General features: G+C 48.2%; 1 protein-coding gene across 11 annotated transcripts in view; it reads left to right on the forward strand.

The window, feature by feature from the left end:
• The window catches only part of birc6 (baculoviral IAP repeat containing 6), a 129,972-nt gene that overhangs the window by 13,782 nt on the left and 90,466 nt on the right, over window positions 1–25,724 (forward strand). For 6 of the 11 annotated variants that reach the window (XM_042066404.1, XM_042066408.1, XM_042066414.1 and 3 more), the window contains exons 4-30: window positions 2,632–2,825; window positions 3,221–3,332; window positions 4,461–4,543; window positions 5,514–5,736; window positions 6,334–6,497; window positions 8,634–8,692; window positions 9,480–11,096; window positions 12,416–12,565; window positions 13,046–13,274; window positions 13,716–13,876; window positions 14,433–14,564; window positions 15,066–15,197; window positions 15,428–15,591; window positions 15,986–16,119; window positions 16,426–16,587; window positions 16,800–16,952; window positions 17,083–17,180; window positions 17,681–17,828; window positions 18,096–18,229; window positions 18,800–18,946; window positions 19,342–19,529; window positions 19,999–20,331; window positions 21,547–21,646; window positions 22,041–22,255; window positions 22,882–23,090; window positions 23,556–23,902; window positions 25,385–25,604. In XM_042066404.1, the coding sequence (XP_041922338.1) occupies window positions 2,632–2,825; window positions 3,221–3,332; window positions 4,461–4,543; window positions 5,514–5,736; window positions 6,334–6,497; window positions 8,634–8,692; window positions 9,480–11,096; window positions 12,416–12,565; window positions 13,046–13,274; window positions 13,716–13,876; window positions 14,433–14,564; window positions 15,066–15,197; window positions 15,428–15,591; window positions 15,986–16,119; window positions 16,426–16,587; window positions 16,800–16,952; window positions 17,083–17,180; window positions 17,681–17,828; window positions 18,096–18,229; window positions 18,800–18,946; window positions 19,342–19,529; window positions 19,999–20,331; window positions 21,547–21,646; window positions 22,041–22,255; window positions 22,882–23,090; window positions 23,556–23,902; window positions 25,385–25,604 (6,008 nt within the window). The remainder of the gene's footprint in view (window positions 1–2,631; window positions 2,826–3,220; window positions 3,333–4,460; window positions 4,544–5,513; window positions 5,737–6,333; window positions 6,498–8,633; window positions 8,693–9,479; window positions 11,097–12,415; window positions 12,566–13,045; window positions 13,275–13,715; window positions 13,877–14,432; window positions 14,565–15,065; window positions 15,198–15,427; window positions 15,592–15,985; window positions 16,120–16,425; window positions 16,588–16,799; window positions 16,953–17,082; window positions 17,181–17,680; window positions 17,829–18,095; window positions 18,230–18,799; window positions 18,947–19,341; window positions 19,530–19,998; window positions 20,332–21,546; window positions 21,647–22,040; window positions 22,256–22,881; window positions 23,091–23,555; window positions 23,903–25,384; window positions 25,605–25,724) is intronic. The other 5 variants (XM_042066405.1, XM_042066412.1, XM_042066410.1 and 2 more) reach the window with 3 other exon arrangements.

The following is a 25,724-nucleotide window of genomic DNA, read 5'->3' on the forward strand; positions in this document are numbered from 1 at the left end:
CCCACGGCTCAACGAGCCGTTTCCAAGTAATGCCTCCCTCCCCAAACGTAGCAATTAGAAAAGTGACAGCAGCAATTAAAATATGCATTAGACAAAACGACCGCAGTGAGCCTACACATGCTAGCTCTCCACCTTGTACGACCTGCTGTGGAGGGGGAGGTAGAGAGAGGTAAGGTGAGTGTTGGTGTGTGTGTGTGTGTGTTGGGGTGTTTGTGTGATTGAGGGGGGTGGGGTGCACTGCAGGCTCAGCCTGAGATGGCACGGGAACCCAAAGTGGTGCTGTACTGATGAAAGCCACTCTTATCAATTATTTACCTGCCAGTGCAAGGATTTTCACCGGGAATGTTTTATAGAGGTACTTTATTAAATGTACTGCTTTGACCATAAATGTGTGTGTATTTATGAGAAGGTGAAACTACAGCGACCAAAAAGAAAATGATGAAAGCAGGCTTTTAAATCCCTAGAGCAGGAATATGGTCCTTCTATGTGTGTGTGTAATTACAGTTCAGACTGTTTATACTTATCTTACGCACATTTTGCATGCACATGGTAAGCGGCACCGGCTCGAGCCCAGTAACAAGATATTTGACTGCAGTAAGCATCACACACAGAGGGAGGTAGGTGGTGTGTGTGTGTGTGTGTGTGTGTGTGAGAGAGAGAGAGAGAGAGAGAGAGAGAGAGAGAGAGAGCGTGCTCTGTGTCTGCAGACCATATAAGCATATCAATAGCCAGAGTGGGGAGCAGGCACAGATACCCACCACCTCCTCCGCATCCTCCTCCTCTTCCTGCCCCCCCCTCTCTCCGTGCCCAGTTTCCTCCCCTGACAGTAAAGCACATCAGAGGGAGACAGGCGGCTGCCCCCTGCCCCCTCCTCCTCCTCCTCCTCCTCCACCACCACCGCAGCAGAGCAGCAGCCAAATAACAGATCCCCCATGCCAGGGCTTCAGTCACACCGCGGAGCTTCCTCCCTGTCCACCGCAGTGCCAGCTCCGCACCCCACCCCACCCCACCCCCTCCTCTCACCTCTCCGCCGCCGCCTCCACCCGGAACCACAGCCTTATCTCTTTTGTCTTGGGTGAGCAGGGCAGCGCGCTTGGGTGCGTTCCTCTCTGTCCTTCCCAAAAGCTCAAGCCAGTGGGGCTGTGGCCAAAGAAATCCATAGCCTCACCCAAATCAGTTATGCCACTGCCCAGCCTGGCCTCAGCTGAGACGAGGCCAAATGATTCATTAGCCACCCCTGTGCCCCCCCACCCCACTCCCAATGGGAAGAGACCAAGAGAGATGAATAAATAACAAGGGCTCCTGTGGGTTAGTCTAACACCAATTAGAAAGACTTGGGCTGGGGACCCCCCCCCCCCCCCCCCCCTCCCCCTCCCCCCTCTCTTTTACACACACACACACGCACACACACACCATTTCATCTTAAAAGAGAAAAGAAAGAACAAAGGTGATATTAAAAAAAGAACCTGTTTTTAATAACCATGTGGCTGATTGTGTGTCTGTCTGTTTTTTTTCCCTCCCCTCCAAAAAGGCACTCCCCATTTTCGCAAGCTGCCTGTTATGCTTTTAATACTGAAGCGCATTGTTGGCTGACCTCCAGGCATTTCCCACATGCCACCTCAGGGAGTTTTGGCTTATGTGTCGCATCTTAAGTGTGTCTTCCACTGTGTGGGTCAAGTCCTAAGGTGTGTGTGGGTGTGCTGGTTGGGTATGTGAAGTTGTGTGATTGTCTGAGGTTATCTCCTTGTGTGTGTCTGTCTGTGTCTGTGTGTGTGTTTGTGTTTCTTTCTGGAGGCGTCTGGACTCGCCCATCGCAATCTCTCCTGGAAGCGAGTGGAGGCTTCACTGTCTGGGCACTCTGACACAATCACCTGTGTTGTGTCATGACAACAGCCAAAAAACAAAACAAAAACACATGCTTTTACAACACCTACCGTGCACAAATACAGTGTTTGTATATGACCGGTTTCATCACTAAAAAAGCCCTCGGAAAGACACGCCATGATGTCAGACATTTTGGATCACATCGGATTCTTTTAAATGACTGCACAGTTCATGCGTTTGCTTTTTAGAGCAAGATGTCATCCTTCATTGTGTTCCCCTTGTGTTCCTAACTCTTCTGAATTGGTGCACTGCAGTGAAACACAATAATTTTTTAACTTTGAGCGTTCTGCATTTTCTGCGAGCCACAAGAAAGGCTCCGGGGGGGACTGAGTAGCAGTCGAGCACGCGCTACACCGTTTCCTCCTCCCTGCCATGCTCTGTTTTTGGCCCGCTCCTGCATCACGCCACTTTAGCAATTATACTGTGTGCTGGTGATGGATCTCCCTCTCTGCTCTATTCCTGACCCCTCATAGAGTTCCGCATTTTTCTGGTACATTCTCCGTCCTCAAGCCTGGGTTTCTCTGCTGCAGGGCGCAGGGACATTTGATTCTCTCCTCATTAGAATCTGTATGGCCACTACTTCATTGGCCTGCCATTGACCATAGTGACACTTGGCTCTGAATGATTCTGATGATATCCTCTCTATCCCGTTCTCTCTCTCTCTTTCTTTCTTTCTTTCTTTCTTTCTTTCTTTCTTTCTCTCTCTCTCTCTCTCTCTCTTTCTCTCTCTCACTCTTCCTCCATCAGTGGGCGACGGTGACTTTCCATCTCCCGCACCACGTGATCAAGGTGGTGGCCAGTGCCATCGTGAACGAGCTGAAGAAGATAAACCAGAACGTTGCTGCCTTGTCTGTGGCCTCGTCCATCATGGACAGGCTCTCCTACCTCTTACCGAGTGCCCGGCCTGAGTTGGGGGTGGGACCTGGACGCTCTGTAGATAGGTGAGAGAACCCAAGATGCTACACCTGCTTACAAACAAATTGTTGCTCATATTGAAGTTGGCTCTAGTATCTAACATGCTGTAGATATCGATGGGGAGTCTTTAAAGAAGGCTGCACTTCTACTAAAGCTTTTACATGTAAAAAGCTTAGACAAACAGTCCCGCAGTAGTAAATATGTAGCCCATTTGTATCTTTGACTTACTAAGTGTTAATCTTACGTGTCGGGCGTAACCTAATGTAACGGTAGCCAGCTGCAATGATGGGTAGCAGTATGTACGTTAAATTAACCTTCCTAAAGAGGTTTCCAAGGACCTGCAAGTTGCTTGTACGAGCCCGGGCAGGTGTACACATTGCAGGTTAAACTAAGTTGGCTAACTAACTGCGTTGTTGTCCAGATCCTTGATGTACAGTGAGGCAAACAGGAGAGAAACGTTCACGTCCTGGCCGCATGCTGGCTACCGCTGGGCTCAGCCGGACCCCATGGCCCAGGCGGGCTTCTACCACCAGGTGGGTTGTGTCTCCTGAACTACTCTTTCTCCTCTCTCTTCTTTCCTTCACTTTCTTTTCTTTCCTTCACTTTCTTTTCTTTCATTATTCTTTCTATTCTCTTTCCGTCTGTTCAACCCTCGTATTTTTTGGTTTTTCTTTCTCTTTTTTTCCCCCCCTCACTGTCTCCCTCTTTGTTTCATGTTTTCTCCGTTGTGCTTTCTGTCTGAGTCTCATTGTTCTGTTACATAGTCATTGTGCCTGTGTTCCACATTGAGGTAGCCTACTTTTTAAAAATCCCACTTCTGGTTTTGCTTTTGTCCTTGTCCTTGGGAATCCCCGAGATTCCCCTGGCTCTTGCAGGCACTAGAAAGGTAACTCCCCTCGGCTTTACCATGAAAACCAAGGAAACGGATTAGTATTTCTTTCTGTGGAAATGGCAGTACATCTTATCCCCTTGCTATCGAGTTGCTATACCAACAGAACAAGTGGGAGACCAGAAGCTATTCAAAACCATCAAACCTACTCACCCTCTTTCATATTTAGATCCTGCCATATAAACACTAGTGCTCAATTTATTATGTAAGGGATAATGTATAGAACGCCAGTCATTATTGGGAAAATAAGTCCCGATAGGCCGAACCGGACATAATGACCGGCAATCTATACATTATCCCGCTTATTATACGGCTACTTGCCAAAAGAACATATTATAGTTCGCAACACACGCTGAACTTGAATCAAACGTTCTTTAGAACAGATCAACCGTCTGCCTTCACTTTTGAATGAAAATCCGTTGCCATTGACAGCGGTCATTATTTAGAGGTCCTTAGATGAAAATAATGACCGAACTTGGGAAATCCCATTCAAATAAATGGAGCGTTCTACTTGCATTGTGAAGAACCGTATAATAAATGCTATATATATTGGCCATATTCAATAGATATGTTTATTGTTTCAAATCAGGATGATGATAGGTCATTGAGACACATGATGGTCATCGCTCCCCTTGAGTCCTGTTCAAATGAGGAGTTCCAGCTTCTTTAATCATCCCTGATCCTTTATTGATTCAGATCTAACGTACAGTACCAAGCCCAGAGTCTCACTCGCTCCGCGCCTGTGTGTCCGTTTCTGTGCCCGTCTCTGCAGCCTGCCTCCACGGGTGACGACCGCGCCATGTGTTTCACCTGTAGTGTGTGCCTGGTGTGTTGGGAGCCCACTGATGAGCCATGGTGAGTGAGCCCACTGCACTCACCCACATGCATTGATTCTCACCTATGTACAGTAGTTGGCACTGCTTTGCGTGTAGGAAATAATGGAAAATAAATTGTAATCATTCCAAAAATATCACCATATGTCATCAGAGAGTAAGGAAACACGATGAATTGAAGTAATGGCTTATTTGACAACATTACTATAACCCGTAAAACCAGTGAAAAAAAAATGAGTTACGGGGCGGAATCTCTTGGAATTTTCATTTATGTTTTGAAGGATTAATTCTAGAATAGTGTATTAATAATGGGCAGGCCCGTCCCCCCATTTGGGTTGCCAAATTAGCAAAGGCCAATTGTCAACAGCTGTCAGTTGTAGTCATGAACGAGTAGGCCTAGCCTACGAGAGGCAGGCAAATTTCCAAAATTAAAACAAGAAACCAATTAAGTGGACATCAGAGGAGCTTCCTGAGATGGCGACGTCTTCGTTAAACGAAGAATATAAAGTCTGACGCAGAGCTGGCCATATTTCTCCACGACAGGTAGCCTAGGCTAAACTTCATCTGCATCGCTATCTTCAGCTAAATATGTTACGTTGGTTAGAGAGGTATTTTTAGTTTTCACTGTTTCCGTAATGTGTCGCTGGGTCATGGTTGGAGAAACGTTTAAGCAGCTGCAGGTCAACTAACGTTAACTAAGTCTGCATTATCCTACATCTGGCAACCCAGAAGAGGCTCGTGTCTAGGTAGTCTTGAGAACGTTCACCAGTGTTTTGATTTTGGCCTACAGAACGTTCGGTAACAATCCTACAAATCGCTCATTTAAGTGTTGGAGAGGTATTTTTTATTGGATGACGTATATACACCATAAGAATGTGATGTGTAGGATCGTGAGGGTTGAGTCTGGGAAATGCTGAATTGTGAAGGGACGCCAGCAACGAACTGGACGAAGCGCGAGTCCTCGGTTGATGTTTTTGTTATTTTCTTTGCAGGTCGGAGCACGAGCGACATTCCCCCAACTGTCCATTTGTCAAGGGTGAGCACACGCAGAACGTTCCGCTGTCAGTAACCCTGGCGACCAGCCCGGCACAGTTCCCCAGTCCGGACGGCTCGGACAAGATTGCCTGCTATGGCTTCGGCAGCTGCCCGCACTTCCTGGCTGCCGCCACCAAGAGGGGCAAGATCTGCATATGGGACGTGTCCAAGCTGATGAAGGTTTGCATCGACTCTAATGGTTATTTAAATATGAGCATATAGGAGTGGCTATTTGGTATTTGCCTATTCTGTTTTGGAGTGAGCAGTGTTCATGGCCATGGCGGCCCCCCATGATGGTAAAATTATTGCCCCCACTCTATCGGAATTAGGGCAAATGCACAATGTAGTCCCAGTTGCTTTTTAAATGATCCTGCCGATGTGTCCTCCCCCATGGTTGCCGTTCACACTGCAATTTAACAACAAGTAGAACTAGTCAGAGGTTATTAGGGCCCGTCCAGTTTCACTCCCCATATTGTTGTGTTGATTTGGTGGAGGCTGGGAGTTTGCGGACTGGCCTGCCCCCATTGCTAAAAACAAATCTGGAGAAAACACTGGTGAGATTATACATTTGAAATAACGGCTAGATGAAAGGACTGAAATGAAAGCTATTAAGTAGAGCCCCGGATCTTCAGCCTGAACTTGACTCTTCAAGTGTCTACAGCCATTGATTTCTGCCACCTTGACTTCTCTTCATCAGGCTGCAAATCCTTCTCGTGTCCCTGTCACTGACCTTGTATGTGATGTTTTTTTGTTTCTCTGCTGCTGTGGCTGCTGCAGGTGCACTTGAAGTTTGAGATCAACCCGTACGACCCGGTTATTCTGCGCCAGCTCTTCCTGTCCAGCAGCGAGCAGGGCCTGGGCACAGAGTCCCGGAGGCCCACTCTGGCCTGGCTGGAGGACTCATCCAGCTGCTCGGACCTGCCAAAACTTGAGGGGGACAGGTACGGCATCACTAGACACATTTTATTATGACCGCAGCGAAGCGGTCATATAGGTTTAGTCAGATTTTTTTTTTTTTTTTTTTTTTTTCGCATGCCCAAATTTCCGTCAAGGATTCCCGGTGCACGAAACTTGGTGGGCACGTAACCCCACATGGATGGCATGGAACCGTCGTTTTTCGTTTTGATCTGTAGCCCCCCCGCTGGACTGGACCCCCCGAAAGGAGGGTAGGGCAGACACAGTTTTCTGTGAATATCTCGAGAACCGTAGGGTTTAAGAGGACCATTTTTTTGTATGTTGATCTCAAGGGGCCATGTCAACCCATTCCATAACTACTCATTTCATGTATAGCGCCACCTAGTTAAACACAAAAAAGTAAAAATGAAGTGTTTTAATCGCAGGTATCTGTGACCTAACATAGTCAAAACTGCACGAAATTGGAAGTGTAGGATCATTATGACATCCTTTGTATGCACACCAAGTTTCGTGGAATTCCGTTCATGGGGGGCCACACAATAAATTCATTTATGTTACTATACACCAACTGGCCTGTAGGTGGCCGGAGACAGTTTTCTGTGAAAATCTCGAGAACCGTAGGGCCTAGGAGGTCCACCTTTTTTTATGTATATTGGTCTTAAGGGGGCATGTCAACCCCCCAAAAAGCAAAAAATTAGGTGTTTTCATCACAATATCTCTGGCTGACATGGTCAAAACTGCACGAAATTAAAAGTGTAAGATCATTATGACACCCTCCGAATGCGAAGTTTTGTGTACTTTCGTTCGTGGGGGGCCTTACAATAAAATAATGTATGTGTACATTTAGTGACGTACACCAACAAGGATTCCCGGGACACTGAAAGACCGGGGTACACAAAACTTGGTGGGCATGTAACCCCACATGGATAGCATGGAACCGTCGTTTTTTGTTTTGATCTGTAGCCCCCCTGGACTGGACCCCCCGAAAGGAGGGTAGGACAGACACAGTTCTCTGTGAATATCTTGAGAACTGTAGGGCCTAGGATGACCAATTTTTTCCGTATGTTTGCCTCCAGGGGTCATGTTAACCCATTTCATGTGCACACATGTGCACAAACAGATATACACGCACACACATACATTCACAGTAATCATACGTATGACACATACTCACATAGTAGACATATGTACGCATGCATGCACAGGCACATACGCAGACACACACACAAGCACACACACACACACATATACACACATAACATAAACATGTACATCCACACATGCACACAATTCAAGAATTTCTCAGAATTATGAACAGGCAAGATGGAGGTGGGCTTGTATAAAATGAATTTTACATGTGAAATCTATGAACTAATCATGTTTTGGTACTTGTTGTCTAGCAGATACCAGTGAGAATTGAGTGTGGATAATGCAATTTAGTGAGACAGTTAGAATCATATAGGCCTTTCAGCGTGATTTATTTTTGTGAAAAAAATGTGCTGGACTGGGTGGCGGTCATATTTTGTACCGCTCTGCGGTACATCTAGTTTTTTTCCATTATTATGATTGTCAAAGGGGCTTGCCATGTAAAGTTTGAGAAAAACTGGCTTAGACAAAGTTTATCGGGAAGGTCTGAAAAGATGATCAGTCAAGCACTGGGTCTTTAGGATGTCAATCATATGACCGAATGTAGCTAATGGGCTGGGTAAAACTAGGATATAAGCTGTCAAAGCGTAATTAGAAGGTTTTGTAAATTGCTGTAATTACGATGAGTCTTGGCGTAATAAAAGGGCTGAATACTATAGTTCTGATAGGCCATAATGGAGGCGTTTAATTTGGCAGTGTGAATATCAAAAAGTATTGAATTCAGTGTTTGCTTTCTAGAGGTGGTACACAAAGCTTCAGGGTGATTGATTGAGAACAGTTATATGCCCATTTTTAGAGATCTGGCATAAAATCAGGGTGCTTGGCAGCCTTCAGGGCCCATTTTGTAACCATAATGAAGCAAGAGTTTTGAAAGATCGAAATAGATCATCAACTCTCACCAACCCACAATCCCATCTGTAAAAGATGAATCACGTCTTCTGAAAAACAACAACCCCATGACGGCCGTTGAGTACTCACTGTAACCTGTTATGTTCCGTGTGTGTGTGTTTTTACAGTGATGATCAGTTGGAGGACTCGGACAGTGAAGAGCATTCCAGATCGGAGTCAGTCACAGGTACGGAGCTCTACGTGGTAACGCAACTTAGCTGGCGGTGGATCCCACCTCTTCTCACTCCATCTGCACCATGCTGTCACATCTCACTCGAGTGTGTGTGTGTTGTCCTCAACACCCACCTGCTGAGTCTGCCAGCGGCGGCTCTTGTTAAATATATCATAGTCCCAGCGGGGTCTATCAGCATGCTGCTCGGTTAACAGGATTCGCCCTGTGTGTGTGTTGGGCATGCCAACTTGTATAACATGGGGGGAATGTTTTGTGTGTAAACACTACTGACTGACTGAGAAATTATCTCCTTACACTGGATGTGAAGTTCCCCACCCATAACACGCTTAAATGTGTGACTTCTATATGCAGAATAATAAACTGCGTACTGATATGTACTGAAGATTCATGAAGATTAATATCATTTCACATAATTGGTAGACAAACTGCACGTTTGGACTGCTTCTCTTGGTCCATAGTGTTTGTCTTTTCTAAATGAAAAGTCTCTGTGATCATCTGAAGTGTTTGGTTCCAAAGCGCTATATATCCATTTTTAGAAACATTAGTCATGTTATTTAATTGTGTCTCTCAGGTAATATATATCATTTTGCAGTTGTGTTGTTTTGATCGAGTACAGCAATAGCAATAACCCAACTACAGTTCCACTGAAATTACATGGAAAACAAAAATTTTCATGAAAATGGAAGATATAGCATTTTGGAACCAAACTCTTCAAAAGTAATGTCCAGGTTCGGTAAACTATGGCCTCTGTGTGTGTGTGTGTGTGTGTGTGTCTCGTCAGGTCACCCGTCTCAGAAGGAGAGCCTGGAGGTGAGCCTGGGGGTGACTGCGCTGAGCGTGCTGCAGCAGCCTGAGAAGCTGCAGTGGGAGGTGGTGGCCAGCGTGCTGGAGGACACCGTCAAGGACCTGGAGGAGCTGGGGGCCAACCCGGCGCTGCCGCAGGCCAAGGCCGACAAGGCCAAGGAGAAGCCGGCCGAGCAGCACAACATTCCCTTCCCCTGCCTGCTGACGGGCGGTCTGCTCAGCTACCGCTCGGCCGCCAGCTCGCCGCTCACCGGGGGCCCGTCCTCGGCCCCCGCGCGACGACCCCCTCCCCCTTCCTCCACCGCCGACGGACCCTTAAGGACTCAGGTCCCTGAGGCCACCCCCCTGGTGGTCGTGGCCCCCGACCAGGGTCCCATGGAGATCGAGACCTGCCACCCGGCCCCCGAGCTGGGCTCCCCCAGCCTCCCTGTCTCGCCCATCCGCCGGACTATCCCTGTGCTGCTCCTGTACAGCATCAAGGAGGCGGACGAGAAGGTGAACGGCAAGGTGTTTGCGCAGATGAACAACCTGATGGGCAAGAGCCTGCACGAGGAAGGCTTCAGCGTGCCGCAGATCATCGAGATGGAGTTCGACTCGCACGAGCAGCTGCTCCTGCAAGACCCGCCCATCACCTACATCCAGCAGTTCGCCGACGCCACTGCCCCGTGGCCGCCCACCGGCAGCGTCGGCGGCAACAGCGGCATCGGCCCGCCCGACGCGCCTGAAAAGTGGGGTCCGCTGGCGCCCCCGAGGCCCGGCGCCCTGGTCCAGTGCCTGCGGCTTCCCAAAGAGCTGGAGGACGAGAACCTGTACGTGGACTCCATCACGCCGTGCAGCGACGGCCTGCACCTGCTGGTGGGCCTGCAGCCCTGCTCGGTGGAGTCGCTCAGCGCCATCAACCAGGTGGAGGCGCTCAACAACCTCAACCGCCTGCACTCGGCCCTCTGCAGTCGCGGCCGCAAGGACGAGCTCCAGGCGCTGCCCACGCTGGCCAACGGCCATGAGGGCGGCCACGCGCCAGGCACCTCGCCCCAGCAGACGCCCCTCATTCTGCCCCCCGACCAGCAGCAGCAGCAGCCCTCGTCCCGGGCGTTCGGGGGCAGTACGGGCAGCGGTGGCGGTGGTGGCGGCTACCTGGTGCTGTACAAGCTGAACTACTCCACGCGCATCGTGACGCTGGAGGAGGAGCCGGTGAAGGTGCAGCACATCCGCGACCCGCGCGACGCCGTCACCTCGCTCATCTTGCTGCCCGCCGACGTGCTGGACGGCCGCGAGGAAGACGGCGAGGACGCCTCGGAGGACACTCCGCCGCCCGGCCTCAAGAACGGCCCCGTGGCCGGCCCGAACGCCGCCGGACCTACCAGCGCCGGCGGCGCCGCTCACGGCACCAACGCCTCCACGCCTGCGCCGTCCACGGCCAAGGAGAAGCTGGTGGTGACCACGCAAGCCGGCTACATCATGGTGCTAGACCTAGCCACGCTTGAGGTGCTGGCCAAGGTCGAGCCGCCCATGAAAGAGGGCGGCGATGAGGTGGACCCCTTCGTCTCCGTCACTTACTGCTCGGGGACTGACCGTCTGTGCGCCTGCACGAAAGGTGAGGACCCCTTTCGCTGGCTGCCAGCGCTTCCCCGCAAAGATATGATTATTTCACGTCACGGTGCTCTGGACATGTGAAATTCTGATTGTCAGGCTTTTGACCTCCAGGGAGGGCACAATGCGTCAACACAACTTAACATTAACACTTGGCTATAATATCTCCTTGTCTGATGATTAATCTTGATCCTTGTTTAATCGCTTGAGTCCTGCCTTGACTGTTGGGTTGCCCTCTTGTCTGTGCATGACCTTTCATTCACCTTAGTTATTCACTCTCAGTCTCTGACTCCTTGAGCATAAGGCGGGGATCACATCGGCAAGCGGTAGCGGCAAAAGTAACACAACGCTCAGACCATAATAAGTTTTATCTTGTTCCTAAGCAACACAAACGGTTCATCAATTGAATACGCTTGCGTGGCGCTTTGAAAGTTGAACCAAGTTCAATGCTCAGCTTGTTCAATGCTCAGCTTGTTCAATGCTCAGCTTGTTCAACGCTCAGCTTGTTCAACGCTCAGCTTGTTCAACGCTCAGCTTGTTCAACGCTCAGCTTGTTCAACGCTCAGCTTGTTCAACGCTCAGCTTGTTCAACACTAGCGTTACGCCAGCGTTGCCACTGTTCCGCTGCCGAACCATAGAGAACAATAGGAAACCTGCCACTTGGCGCTGGCTAATGTGATCCCCGCCTAATGCTTTGTGTTTTAAAGTGTAAAGTTGTAGTTAGGCACATTGCAGTGACCTCCCGTAGCCTGCAGTCCTGTGCTCTGCATGTCTAGTTCAGCAGAGGCTCCCTCTACTGCATTACATGGCTTCAGTAATCCGTGGCACAGATCACTGAGGGAGGGGGGGGGGGTGCCCCCTGTTCCTCAACTGGCATTTGTAAATGTATCACATAGCCCATAAATTCCTTAGCTGAACACGTAAATCAGAACTGTGCCTCTGCCAGCACACACACACACAAACGCACACCCCCTTCCCCACCCCCACTTGCAAATAGTGTGATGAATAGGCTGTTTTGCTATCCTGCGTTCAACGCATTTGCCATATGATATGGTCCTATTAGTGTGTGTGCGAGGGGGGGGGGGGGGTTGCCTTCAGGACAAAATAATGAAGATGTGTGGGGTGGTAGGTAATGGGAGGGTGAAGGTGGATGACTTTATGAGCAACTGGTGATGTGCAAGAGCAGTGGGCCGTAACAGCTGCTTCCAACCCCTTATGCAGCCTCTGGCCCGTTTGAAATGATATGCCTAGTGTTTCGGGAGTTGTGCTGTTGTAGTCTGTAACAAGTACTCCTATTTAGAGTCTGTCTTATTTCCCCTCTAGGTGGAGAACTTCATTTCCTTCAAATTGGAGGTGTGTTTGACGATATAGATGACGCCGACATTTTTGTTGACGGCCCCCTTTCTAAAGGGGTTGACCAGCTGTTCGAAGGGACGAAGCCGTCCTCGAACCCCTCAAGCCCAGGGGTCACAGGTCAGTCTCCTATCATCACTGTCAGACCCTCACTCATCACGCCTCAGTGTGACCACATCTGGGTAACCGTTACAAGCTGTGCGTCAGTCTTTGAATGGACGAACTGTTGTTGTGTTTTAAGTGTGAAATCCATCCATTTTCCAGTCGTCATGCGTGACCGCCAATAGTCATGAATGTTTTTATTGTTGCTCATTGGAAATTCAGTTCCCTGAGGCCATGTTGCTTTCCTTGCACAATACTGACTTCAATGCCGTTTCATCATAGTGTTGACGTCTAAGGTCAAGGCGCTGTCACACTTCTGTATCTTGGACCATGTGCATGACCTTGCTGAATGTAGGAGGAACCGACAATGATTCTCAGAATATTGTTTCTCTTTGTACATGGGGTAATAGTGTGACACACTTCTACTTCACATGCTAACTGTGTCTGTGTGTGTGTCTGTGTCTGTGTGTGTGTCTGTGTGTGTGTGTGTGCCCGCAGCGGGAGTTGACCTCCTGGTGGACCAAGTGCTGGGCGTGGAGATGCTGTCGTCGCTGGTGGAGCTGACGCGCTTCGAGACGCTGACGCCGCGCTTCTCGGCCACGGTGCCGCCCTGCTGGGTGGAGGTGCAGCAGGAGCAGCAGCAGCGACGCCACCCTCAGCACCTGCACCAGCAGCACCACGGAGACGCCGCGCAACACACACGCACATGGAAGCTGCAGAGCGACAGGTACGCATGTGTAGTGTTGCTGTGTGCAGAGCAACAAATTCCATGTGTTGACATGTATGCATAAGTGTGCAGTTTGAGTCCAGTGATTTCTCTACATATACTTTCTATAGAATACATGTTGAGGCCATGTAATGCAATAGGCATGGTTTAGTATGTGAAGGAACCTGATACAATTTCAGTCTTGAAGCATTATAGCCAGTCTCTTTTGGCCTACTGCAGATTCTCTCTCTCTCTCTCTCTCTCTCTCTCTCTCACACACACACACACACCACACATCTTTTTTGTTCTGACAAAAAACATACCCGTAAGCTAAAATAACAGTAGTCTTGTTTGAGGGGAAACAGTGGGAAGCAGATGAGGGCTTTGGCTGGAGGTTGGAGGTTCATTGTAAACTAATACTTTGTTTTCCCTGGACTGTGCTGTGGTTTCGTTTGTGTGCAGCTCCAGCTGGGACGAGCACGTGTTTGAGCTGGTGCTGCCCAAAGCGTGCATGGTGGGCCACGTGGACTTCAAGTTTGTGATGAACGCCAACATTACCAACATTCCACAGATCCAGGTCACCCTACTGAAGAACAAGGCCCCAGGATTAGGCAAGGTCAACGGTAAGGATACAGTTGATTCCTCTCTCTCTCTCTCTCTCTCTCTCTCTCTCTCTCTCTCTCTCTCTCTCTCTCTCTCTCTCTCTCTCTCTCTCTCTCTCTCTCTCTCTCTCTCTCTCTCTCTCTCTCTCTCTCTATCTATCTATCTATCTATCTATCTATCTATCTATCTATCTATCTATCTATCTATCTATCTATCTCTCTCTCTCTCTCTCTCTCTCTCTCTCTCTCTCTCTCTCTCTCTCTCTCTCTCTCTCTCTCTCTCTCTCTCTCTCTCTTCTCTGTCTCTTTATTTCTTTCTCCCTCTGTCTTTCTTTCTCTTTCTCGCTCTCACCCTCTTTCTTTCTCTTTGTCTCTGTCTCTCTCGCTCTCTCTCTAGCACTAACACACACATATACACACACACACACCCACGCACACTGAAGGCACATTCTAATAGCTTTCTTGAGTATGCTCCATGGACCAGTAAACCCAACTACCCCATGATGTTTGAGGCAAACTGACAGCTGACTGGTTCTCCCCTTTGACAAACGCCTCTACTCCCCCCCCCCATCTCCAGAGACAGCAGTGGACAGGCAGATCACCTTCCCCCTGTCTCAGGCCCTGCACACCAATGGCGAGAGGAATGGCCAGCCTCTCCTACATGACTTTGCAGAGGACATCCAGTTCATGGATATCGAGGAATCACCAGGTAACTTCACTGTCAAACTCGCTTGCGTTTACACTGGGGATTGAGTCCTTGTAAGGTTGCCAAAGGTTGCCTTCAAGGTTGTTTCTGTAAAGTGAAATCCTTCTCCCTGTGGGGTTCATGAAGTCCCAGCAAGGTGATGGGTTTCCTTTATCAACCCATTAAAACTAAAGATGCTGTAAAAGATATTAGGATCAGTGTTTTGGCATCATAAGCTTAGCTACTGCAAATTCCCACCATCCACCATTTAAATGCACTTCCCAGCTAATGCAGGGACAACACCCTTCATATGGGCATTGTGAAAGGCGAAGACATTGTCCCTATAGACATTTAAGTAGTCCCTGTGAGGTGCCTGCTCTACAACGATTCAATCAATGTGACCTGGTTTCCAGTTGTCAACATTAATTAAGTCCTTGTGGAGTCCTTGTGTCCAGACATCATCTGAAGGTAATCTTATCTATTCCATGTCCTAATGGCATCTCGGTCTGACGTTTCTCCCCGTAGGTTCCAGGCTTTGTCCCTTTCTCGAGGACCATAAGGAGGACATCCTCTGCGGCCCTGTGTGGTTGGCCAGTGGCCTCGACCTCTCAGGCCATGCTGGGATGTTGAGCTTAACAAGTCCCAAGTTGGTCAAAGGTGAGCCTTGGTGTAGTAGGAGTAAAAGAAGCATTGCTTTGTCTGCAGTGCATGCAACTGTATGTAATACCACAAGCTTGCCCACAGAGTTTTGCTTTGACCACTTCAGGCTGTGTGTTATATGTAACCTTAACCTAAGCACCTTGAGACAATTCTCAGGTGGTATGGCAATACATAAAGAGTGGAATAGAACCAAACCGCTTGTCTGTTTCTCTCGTGTCTCCTTTCAGGTATGGCAGGGGGAAAGTACCGCTCGTTCTTGGTCCACATCAAGGCGGTGAGCGACAAAGGCATGGAGGAGAACCCGCGGCCAGTGGTCCGGATGCCCTCCAAGCCCCAGAGCAGTAAAGCCCAGTCCCTGTCCTCCCTGCTGCAGCGGGCCCAGGCCTCCAAGGTACGGCCGTGGAACTCACTGTCTGAGCATGCTCTGTTGTTAACTCCCATCAGGACTGCTGGGCAGCTCTTAGCCCTCCATAAGCTGTTATGCTGTTGGACTGTGCAGTAGTTTACCATCATTATGTAGGCTTGGTGTGAGGATTTTTGTAGTCCTCTGTACTCGCCAGATGGAAGTAATGAGTCGGTACTGGTTGAGTTTTATTCCTGGTGAAGGCTTTTTGTTTTGCTAGCACCACCTAGTGGTTGCAGAGGGGAACTGCACCGTCATCCAATCAAAACAACATTAGCTGTGAGTACTCCCTTGCTACTGTGTAGCCCTCCTGATCTCCCTGTCTTTTTTTTTTTCTCTCTCTCTCTCTCTCTCTCTTTTTTTCCCCTGGTTCTCTCATCAGGAAAAAGCCTCCACATCTAAAGTGGAGCCTCCACCAGCATCAAAGAAACCGGATAACCTGCGTGGCTGTGACCTCCTACAGGAAGTGTCAATCACAATCCGGAGGTTCAAAAAGACCTCCATACCCAAAGAAAGGTACCCACACAGCCCTCTACTTAAGTGCACCCAGTACTCTCTTCATGTTGACACCACAAACACAGGGTATTTTCAGGGTGTTCTATCAATCAGTGCTGTCCTTTTCATACCTTTGATGGGACTACATTAATTTCCTGTTTAACCATTAACCGTGTTGTGTATAAACCGCAGGGCAGTTTTTTTATGCTAAATATAAAAAAGGTTGGGGTGCAAGTTCTAAACAGACAGGTGTATGGACTGAGCCGAAATGTATTTGCAGTGCTTCATGGACACGTATGAATCTGTTGTTTGTCTCTGTTGCCATAGAATCCAGCGCTGTGCTATGCTGCAGTTCCCAGAATTCCATGAGAAGCTGCTCAACAGCCTGTGTAAGCGCTCGGAGGAGACGGCCAGTACTGAGCACGCTCAGAGTCTCATTCTGGATATCCTCTGCTGGCTGGCTGGGGTCTACTCTAACGGACCCTGCAGGTACGGATCTCTGTGTGTGTGTGTGTCGAAGTAAGTCTGTGTTTGTATCAGTGAGTGCTTGCTTGTGTCATTCAGAGCATCCAATCACAGGAGTCGACGATTTAATAGAAATTATAGAAGCTATATATATATAGAAGTGTCCACATGTTGATGTTTATGTTCATTTGTGCGTGTACATGCTCTGTGACTGACCTATTTTTCTGTCCACTAAGCCCTGACCTCTGTGTGTCCAGTCCCAGAGAGGGGAAGGAGGGCCTCCTCATCAAGACCAGGAAGCGGCTCATAGATATGGTCAGAGTCTGCTTCTTCCAGGCGGGCCGAAGCATAGCCCACAAATGCGCACGTTTTCTTGCACTTTGTATTAGGTAAGAGATTACAATACACAAAATCTCCCAATATACCAAATTAAGTCCATAATTTGTAAGCATATGAGTAAATCTTGTTGATTTGTTTTTGAGACGTGAGGAATAACTGTTCTCTCTTCTGTTTTTGCAGTAATGGTAAAGGAGACCCTGGACAGCAGGGATTTGGTATGGCTCTGTTGAAGGCGCTGCTGGAGAATATGCCTTACTTACCCGCAGCAGCTACTGGTGGTATGTCATCTGTACCATATCACTGTATTATTGTTCACTGTGTTGGCCTTGTTGTTTTACCCTACCGTGGACTTGAAAGAAACACAATTTCAATCCTCTATATATGTCTTGTGTGTGTGTATAAGTAACACACTGACTGCAAATCAAAGTCAACATTATCATCAATTCTTCAATTCTGCTGTGTGTGTATGTGTGTGTGTATATATATATATATATATATATATATATATATATATATATATATATATATATATATATATATATATATATATATATATATACACACACACACAGCAGTATATATATATATATATACACACACACACACACACACACACACACACACAGCAGAATTGAAGAATTGATGATAATGTTGACTTTGATTTGCAGTCAGTGTGTTACTTATGACCGCTGACAAAAAGGCAACATTTAGCATTTTGATCGTGGTCCTTACGCTAGTGTGTTGCTCCTCTCTGTTCCATTCCCCCTGGCTCTCTCAGGTGCAGTGTTCTGGTATTTTGTGCTGCTGAACTATGTAAAGGACGAGGACCTGGCGGGCTGCAGCACGTCGTGCGCTTCCCTGCTCACGGCCGTCTCTCGGCAGCTGCAGGACCGCCTCACCCCCCTGGAGGCTCTGCTGCAGACCCGGTGAGTCTGGGAGCAGAGTCGGCACCACCATGAGGAGACTGAAGTGTTACACTACACAAAAACCAGGAGCACAGCCTCCAGATGCCTCCAGGCAAACAGATATTGAGACACGATAACTTTTGTTTTGTGTTCTAGAATAACATTGTTTTCTTCCGTGTTAGTTAGATAGTAATATTAATCCACTACTGCACTTCTGTTAATGAGGAATTAGTGAAGGCCTGAGACTATTGGAATTTGTTTGTTTGTTTACTTATTGTTTTATTGCAGGTATGGGCTGTACAGCTCCCCCTTCGACCCTGTGCTCTTTGACCTGGAGGTGAGCGGCTCCTCCTGTAAGAATGCCTTCAACAGCAGCATTGGAGTCCAGTCTGATGAGATCGACCTCTCCGACATTCTCTCAGGTGAGATGCCCTCCACAGGCATCACTGCAGTGACCCTGCGTCTATTTAATCTTATTTATCAACTTCAGTTTGTAAGAGACCAAACCACATTATTCTCAGATGAGAGGAGATGCCTTCTACCAGCTGTTGGCTAATTCCCATGTGTAGCCCCTGGGTAGATGGAACATAATACAGAATACAGTAGAGCCTTCATTTGCTCCTTTATCCGGATGCAGCTCTGTCCTCTCTCATTCCCATTGCAGCCTGGACAATAGAAGTCCATGATTAACTGGATTAGATCAGTAGATTAGCTGTACACCTGGATAGCATTGTCAGATGTCTCCCAGAGAGAGAAAACAGATCAGGATCTCTTGTGCTTGTTTGGATTGAGCTTGTGTAACTAAAGCAGTGTTGTTAACTCTCTCCCTTTATCTCTCTCCCCTCCCTGTTTGGTTCAACTCTCTCTGTCGCTCCCGCTCCGTCTTTGTCTCTTGCTCTATCTGTGTATATCTATTGCTCCCTGCCCCCCCACATTGTGTGTGCGTGCGTGCGTGCTTGTGTGTGCGCGTGCGTGCGTGCGTGTGTGTGTAGGGAACGGTAAGGTGAGCAACTGTGCGGCCGCAGAGGGCAGCTTCACGGCCCTGACCGGGCTCCTGGAGGTGGAGCCTCTGCACTTCACTTGCGTCTCCACGAGTGACGGTACCAGGGTGGAGAGGGACGACGCGAGTATGTTCACCGGTACATAGCCCTCTTTATTCATTACTACCACTCTCTCACATACCTACTCTTAATACTGAGCCACTACATTCAATTAAATATGTGGTTTCACTTTATCATTAGAGTATTTGGCTAAAGCATTGCTGTTCTACATGGCTTTATGATCATAACCCAATCTGAAGTGTTATTGCTCAAGTAAAAAGTGCAGTACAGCACTCTAGGCCATGGTACCTCAAATGACAGTCTTGCTAGATTTAAAAACTTAACATGGATCAGTTAAATAGAAAATGTCAAAATGAACAGATTGCCTTGAAGCAAACTGGGGGCCTGTCCATACAGTCATCCCTACACATTCTGTCTTGAAGTGTTGATTTCATGTTGACGGGTCGGGTCATTTTTGGTGTCCCACCCTGCAGTGAGCACGTTTGGGGTGACCCCCACAGTGGGCGGCCTGTCGGCGGGGTCGGTAGGCGAGGCGTCGACGGCGCTGAGCTCAGCGGCCCAAGTGGCGCTGCAGTCGCTGTCCCACGCCATGGTGTCGGCCGAGCAGCAGCTCCAGGTGCTGCAGGAGAAACAGCAGCAACTTCTCAAGCTACAGCAACAGGTCAGAGCAGCACGCATGAACAAATTACAAACACAAACACGGCCTTGTATGACTATAGGCACACACACACTACACACACACTAATCAGCATGCACATGTTTGAAGGGAACCAACTGCATATATAGCAGGCGATTTGATGTAGTGTGTGTGTGTGTGTGTGTGTGTGTGTGTGTGTATGTATGTATGTATGTATGTATGCATGTATGCATGCATCATTAAACATTTATGTTTTAATTGCACACTGTCCCTTTCAAATAAAATAGAATTGAATACATAATCTGATTAAATCATTATTGGTTCACATTGTTGGTTTCATAGAGATAACTTTAAAAAGGGTCAGTACTTTTGTATTTTTTTGTTCATTTGCTGTTAACAATACATGTTCTGAAGAGTGAATGAGTGTAATAATGCATATTAATTTGCACACCGTTCTAACGTTGTGAAGTTTGATCCCCTCTCCTGTGCTCAGCAGAAAGCCAAGCTGGAGGCCAAGCTGCACCAGACCACCTCGGCAGCGGCGGCCGCGTCCGGCGTGGGGCCCATCCACAACTCCGTGCCTTCCAACCCCTCCGGCTCGGCCTCGGCCTCCAGCGCGCCGGGCTTCTTCATCCACCCCTCCGATGTCATCCCGCCCACGCCAAAGACCACGCCGCTCTTTATGACGCCCCCCCTGACGCCGCCCAACGAGGCCGTGTCGGCGGCCATCAGCGTGGAGCTGGCCCAGCTCTTCCCCGGCTCCATCATGGACCCGCCCGCCGTCAACCTCGCCGCGCACAACAAGAACTCCCAGAAGGCCAAGCCGGTCAGTTCCACGCGCTGGCTCCTCATGTAGAGGCACAGAGAGAACACTTCTGAGCTTCTGTTTTTGCTGCATGCTGTGGAAAACTGTTGCAAACAAGGGCCGTTCACACCAAGAAAATAACGATAGCCTTAACCATAACGATAAAAGCGTCCACTCTGGCCAACAATAAGCAAAGTCTCTCCTTGTGTTAATGAACGCGATGGCTAAAATGTGATTGGTTCTGAATAGCTGTTAGCTTTTTATCGTTCTCAAAATCGCTCTGAAAGTGACCCCCAACAAAATCGATCTTCATGTCGTTATCGTTATAGTTTATGTGTGAACGTCGTCGTTCATATTAACAAGAACAATATTTTTTTATAGTTATCATTATTGTTTTTGGTGTGAACGGCCCTTTACTGACAGTTATGGACAGTTTGTTGTCAGAACATAATTGTCAAGTTGGTACTTGTCTTTCTTTTACCTTACTTTTTAATCTCTTTCAATAGAGTACCGAAGTCTGACGTAGCGTTTCCATGACTGCCGAATCACTGGATCTAAACAAACTTTCGAAGTGGCTTAAATAGCATTGAATGTAGACATGTGGCATCATTTCTAGTTAATAAATTGTTTTAAATGTAGGCTATAGCCATTTAAACATGGTTTACCTGCTAGGCAGCAGCTTACCCACATAACAGGATTCCCTGGCAGGTGTAATATAAATTTCAGTGGATATTTCACATCTTCTCAATGACTGGCAGCTGTTTAGAGTGACGTTTTTTGCTTAAAAAAATAAAGTCAAAATACGTCCGTGAATTTAAGGATTTTAACCGCATGCTGTGAAGTTACGTGCAGATCTCTCTTACGGAGGAAACCCATGCTAAAATAAAACTCTAGTCACAAATTTGATCCTGTTGGTATGAATATATGTTGTAGTATGTGATTCCTACAGTGTAAAAACGTATACTAACATCTTAGAAGCGTTGTAAAATTATTGAAATAGATTAAGAAAGCCACCGCTAATGGTGATTTCAGTGGTTAGATTGATTTGTCTAGATCCAGTGAAATTGCTGCCTTGGCAACGCTACGTCATGGCTTCGGTACTCTATAGTTCACAGGTTGTTTTGCAAATCTATGCGGTACAATGAGAATCCTGCTAAAATGTCTGTGCATGATCATGCTGATGATCACAGCGAATGTGAGTGTGAGTTCACGATGTTGGTCTTTGCTTGTCTGCAGCATCCTATGGGCAGTGGGCTGGCGTTAGCCATCTCTCAGGCCTCCCACTTTCTGCAGCCTCCCCCTCACCAGTCCATCATCATAGAGCGCATGCACTCAGGTGAGGCACGCACCGGCTCACAGACACACCGGCTCACAGACACACAGGCTCACAGACACCGACACACCGACACTGGCACAGCTTGTTTGTTTTGCCTGTGTTAACATTTTTTTGTTGTTCTAGTAAAGCAGTGTTTATGACTGCATGGAAATCAATATGATTCAGAGGATGTTAGTTAAAAAGTAGCTGACTACACAAGATTCAGCGTTGAACATTTCTTAAATACTGTAATAGTGTACATGCTAGGATTTGTAGCTGTTGGAGCTAGACGCCCTGCATTCAATAAAATCGTATTGCAGTGAAGCCCAATTTTTATTTTTTTAAGCTGTTCAGTGGTTATGATGGACGGTCAGCAATACGAAGCATGGTTCTCACTATCTCATGCTTTGTTCAGGTGCGCGGAGGTTTGTGACGTTAGACTTCGGGCGGCCGGTGCTCCTGACAGACGCACTGATCCCCACCTGCGGCGACCTGGCTTCGCTGTCCATCGACATCTGGACACTGGGCGAGGAGGTGGATGGCCGGCGGCTGGTTGTGGCTACCGACATCAGCACACACTCCCTCATCCTGCACGACCTGCTGCCCCCGCCTGTCTGCCGCTTCATGAAGGTGAGGAGGAGGAGGAGGAGGAGGAGGAGATGATGATGATGATGATGATGATGATTATGATGATGGGACTTTGTTGGCTATATATCTTTACTCTGGATATTTTCATACTTATTTTCTGGTTCCTTATTTTAGTGTTAAGGGTCATTCACAACAAGGGCAATAACTATAACGATAACTGAAAGTGACCCCAACAATATTGTTCTTAATCTCGATATAGTTTATGTGATTATGTTTATGTAATTTCTTTCTTGTTTATACTTTTTGCCGTTTAGACTCTATTTAGTTCCGTATTCACAATTTAAGTGAAATCACATAATGTCATTAGTATAAAGTAGTGGCAGAGGTCTGTGTCTGTTCCTTTGAAAACCCATTCTGTTTGAGTGGTTACACTGAAGACAGCTTGACGCCGAAACGCGTTTGTAGTCAAGGGCATAGTGCAATAAATCCTTTTAAAAGTATAATACACAAGAGACTGCGCTTTCCTCCACCTCAAGACTGACATTTTTAAACCCCCACCCAAAATACTTTATGAAGTGTTTGAGTGAGCGCTGAAAATCCAAAGTCAAACATGGATCAGCATGCGTCATTTCCCATAATTTACACTTATCTTTGTTTTCTTCCTGTAGATCACTGTGATTGGCCGCTATGGCAGCACCAATGCAAGGGCCAAGATCCCACTGGGCTTTTATTACGGCCACACCTACATCCTGCCGTGGGAGAGCGAGCTGAAACTGATGCACGACCCCCTGCGGGGCGAGAGTGAGGCGGCCAGCCAGCCCGACGTGGACCAGCACCTGGCCATGATGGTGGCCCTGCAGGAGGATATCCAGTGCAGGTCAGTCAGACTCCATCGGAGACATCAACACTGTGGCCCAAAGCAAATCACCACCAGCAAGGATACACCTCAGTCCAGCAGATGGTGGTGGTAATACACTCCGTTTGCAAACTGCCAAAAACAAAAGCTCACCGAAAAAGAAGAGAAAAAAAGAAGGTTCACTGGCCTGTTCTTCTTCTTTAGTGAGTTTTTTTTGTCAGTTTGCAAACGGAGTGCATTACCACCACCATCTGCTGGACTGAGGTGTAATTGCAAGTGTACCCTTTAGCCTCGTTCTGGCTGCGGGTGAATAAGGCGAATTGGACATCATTTTACTTGTCAGCTGGTAACTTATGATCATCCAATCATGGATCTGGTTTTGTGGTTGCCCAGCGACATAACTCCAAAAGTTGCACCATGCATCATCACCCTCAGGACTTGTGAAGTCTCAAGTCTGAGCTCTCCTTGCACCTCACCCCTCTACAGGTACAACCTGGCCTGCCACCGCCTGGAGACCCTGCTGCAGAGCATCGACCTGCCGCCGCTCAACAGCGCCAACAACGCCCAGTACTTCCTGCGCAAGCCCGACAAGGCGGTGGAGGAGGACCAGCGCGTCTTCTCCGCCTACCAGGACTGCGTGCAGCTCCAGCTGCAGCTCAACCTGGCGCACCACGCCGTGCAGCGGCTGCGCGTCTCGCTCGGCGCCGGCCGCAAGGTGCTGCCCGACGCCTGCGACACCCGCGAGCTCGTCCACGGCTCGTCCACCGAGCAGCTGCGCACGGTCATCCGCTACCTGCTGGACACACTCCTCAGCCTGCTGCACACCTCCAACGGTGAGCTGGTCACCATCTCGTCCCTTCGATTGGAATACGCCCGTGTTTGTCTAGAGGTTAAATTATAGAGGTCATAGCTGAATTTAGAGGATTTGTATGAGATATGGCCACATGGTGGAAAGCAGACCATCTTATATTGCACACCTCAGTTGCTGAGATGCACATATATTTCACGTTTTTAAAGACGTTCACGTTAAAGGCCATTCATCTGCTAATTAAAACACATTTTGATGAAGATTCCCACTCCTCACCATGAGAGGGCAGAGAACACAGTGAGTGAGTTCAGTGGGTTCATGCAGCAAGTCTTAAGTCTCAAGAAATCCTGGTCGGCACCCCACCCCCCTGAGATGCTCTATTCTATAGGGCAGTCATTTCTTTCTTTGGAACAGACAACCTTGCGGATTTGGATGTGATCATTTGAAAGCCCCATGCATAGGACACATTCATCCCTTGGAAATGGCTGCTTTCCATTTTCTATTTCCCCCTCTCTAATCTAATCTCTAGCCTTCTAGTGTCCCGTTCCTCCTACTTTGCTCCCAGATTTTATTACTTCACTTGTGTAGGTCACTGAGGGTGAACTGCAAGTATAGGTTTGCACTATATTCTTTAGTGATTTACACAACAGTTCACGCACGCACAAACACACACACACACACACAGAGAGTGATTGCTCCAGAAGTGTTGGTGCATACAGTGATGATGAGTCCTCTTTCTCCTGAACGAGAATAATGCATTATCCTCCAGCAGCCACAGCTGACAGGCCCTTTATCCCAGAGCCGCTTTTGTAGTGGCACAGTGAATTATGAAGGTGTCACTGTGTGTCGCTGTGTGTGGCTGTGGCTGTGTAAGTGTGTGTGTGTGTGTGTGTGTGTGTGTGTGTGTGTGTTCATTTCGTCTATTATGTGCCCCCCGGCCCTCCTTTTGGCTCCTGGCCCCTCTCCAGTGCCCCCGTCATTGTCACTCGTGACCTTATTGATTGCCCAGATATTGTGGGATTAATTAGCGCTGCCCCTACAAAGCGAGGTGGAGCGTGTAATGACTTGATTCTGTTAACCGGAGAGAACTCGCACTTGTCTTCCTCTTGTCCTCTCTCTACCTCTCTGTGTCCCGCGGTGTCTTCCTCTCTCATCCGCTCACTTTCTTGTCCTCCTCTTCACCACCCAGTGCTTGTTTAGTTTGCTCCCCTCCCTTACTCTCATCTTTCACTGCTGTTCCTGCCCCCCCCTCCCCCTCTTATTTGATCTTCTATTGCATATAATACCTCTCTCCCTTCCTCCTAACATTTTCTCTCGTTACACAGTATGATGACATGTTAGAATAGACGGTTAATTCAGACTGATAAATGGCTGTTACAGAACTTGTTGGTCATTGCAGCCATTGGTTGGCTTTGATGTGAGATGTGATGTATGATGGCTTAATCTGCTCTCTCTCTCCCTCCCCCCCTCTCCCTCCCTCCACCTCTTTCCTCTTCGCCTCTCGCAGGACACTCGGTTCCCTCGGTTCTGCAGAGCACGTTCCACGCGCAGGCGTGCGAGGAGCTGTTCAAGCACCTGTGCATCAGCGGCACGCCCAAGATCCGTCTGCACACGGGGCTGCTGCTGGTGCAGCTGTGTGGGGGGGAGCGCTGGTGGGGCCAGTTCCTCTCCAACGTGCTCCAGGAGCTCTACAACTCCGAGCAGCTGCTCATCTTCCCCCAGGACAGGTAACTCACACACACATACACATATCAACACACACATACAAATAAACACACACACCCACTCACGCACAGTGTGCTCAACTCACTCGTACAGAAATGGTCCCTTGCCCTCAGAGAAGTTCA

This window comes from Alosa sapidissima, chromosome 16 (assembly GCF_018492685.1).
Source record: "Alosa sapidissima isolate fAloSap1 chromosome 16, fAloSap1.pri, whole genome shotgun sequence".
Classification (NCBI taxonomy): Eukaryota; Metazoa; Chordata; class Actinopteri; order Clupeiformes; family Clupeidae; genus Alosa; species Alosa sapidissima.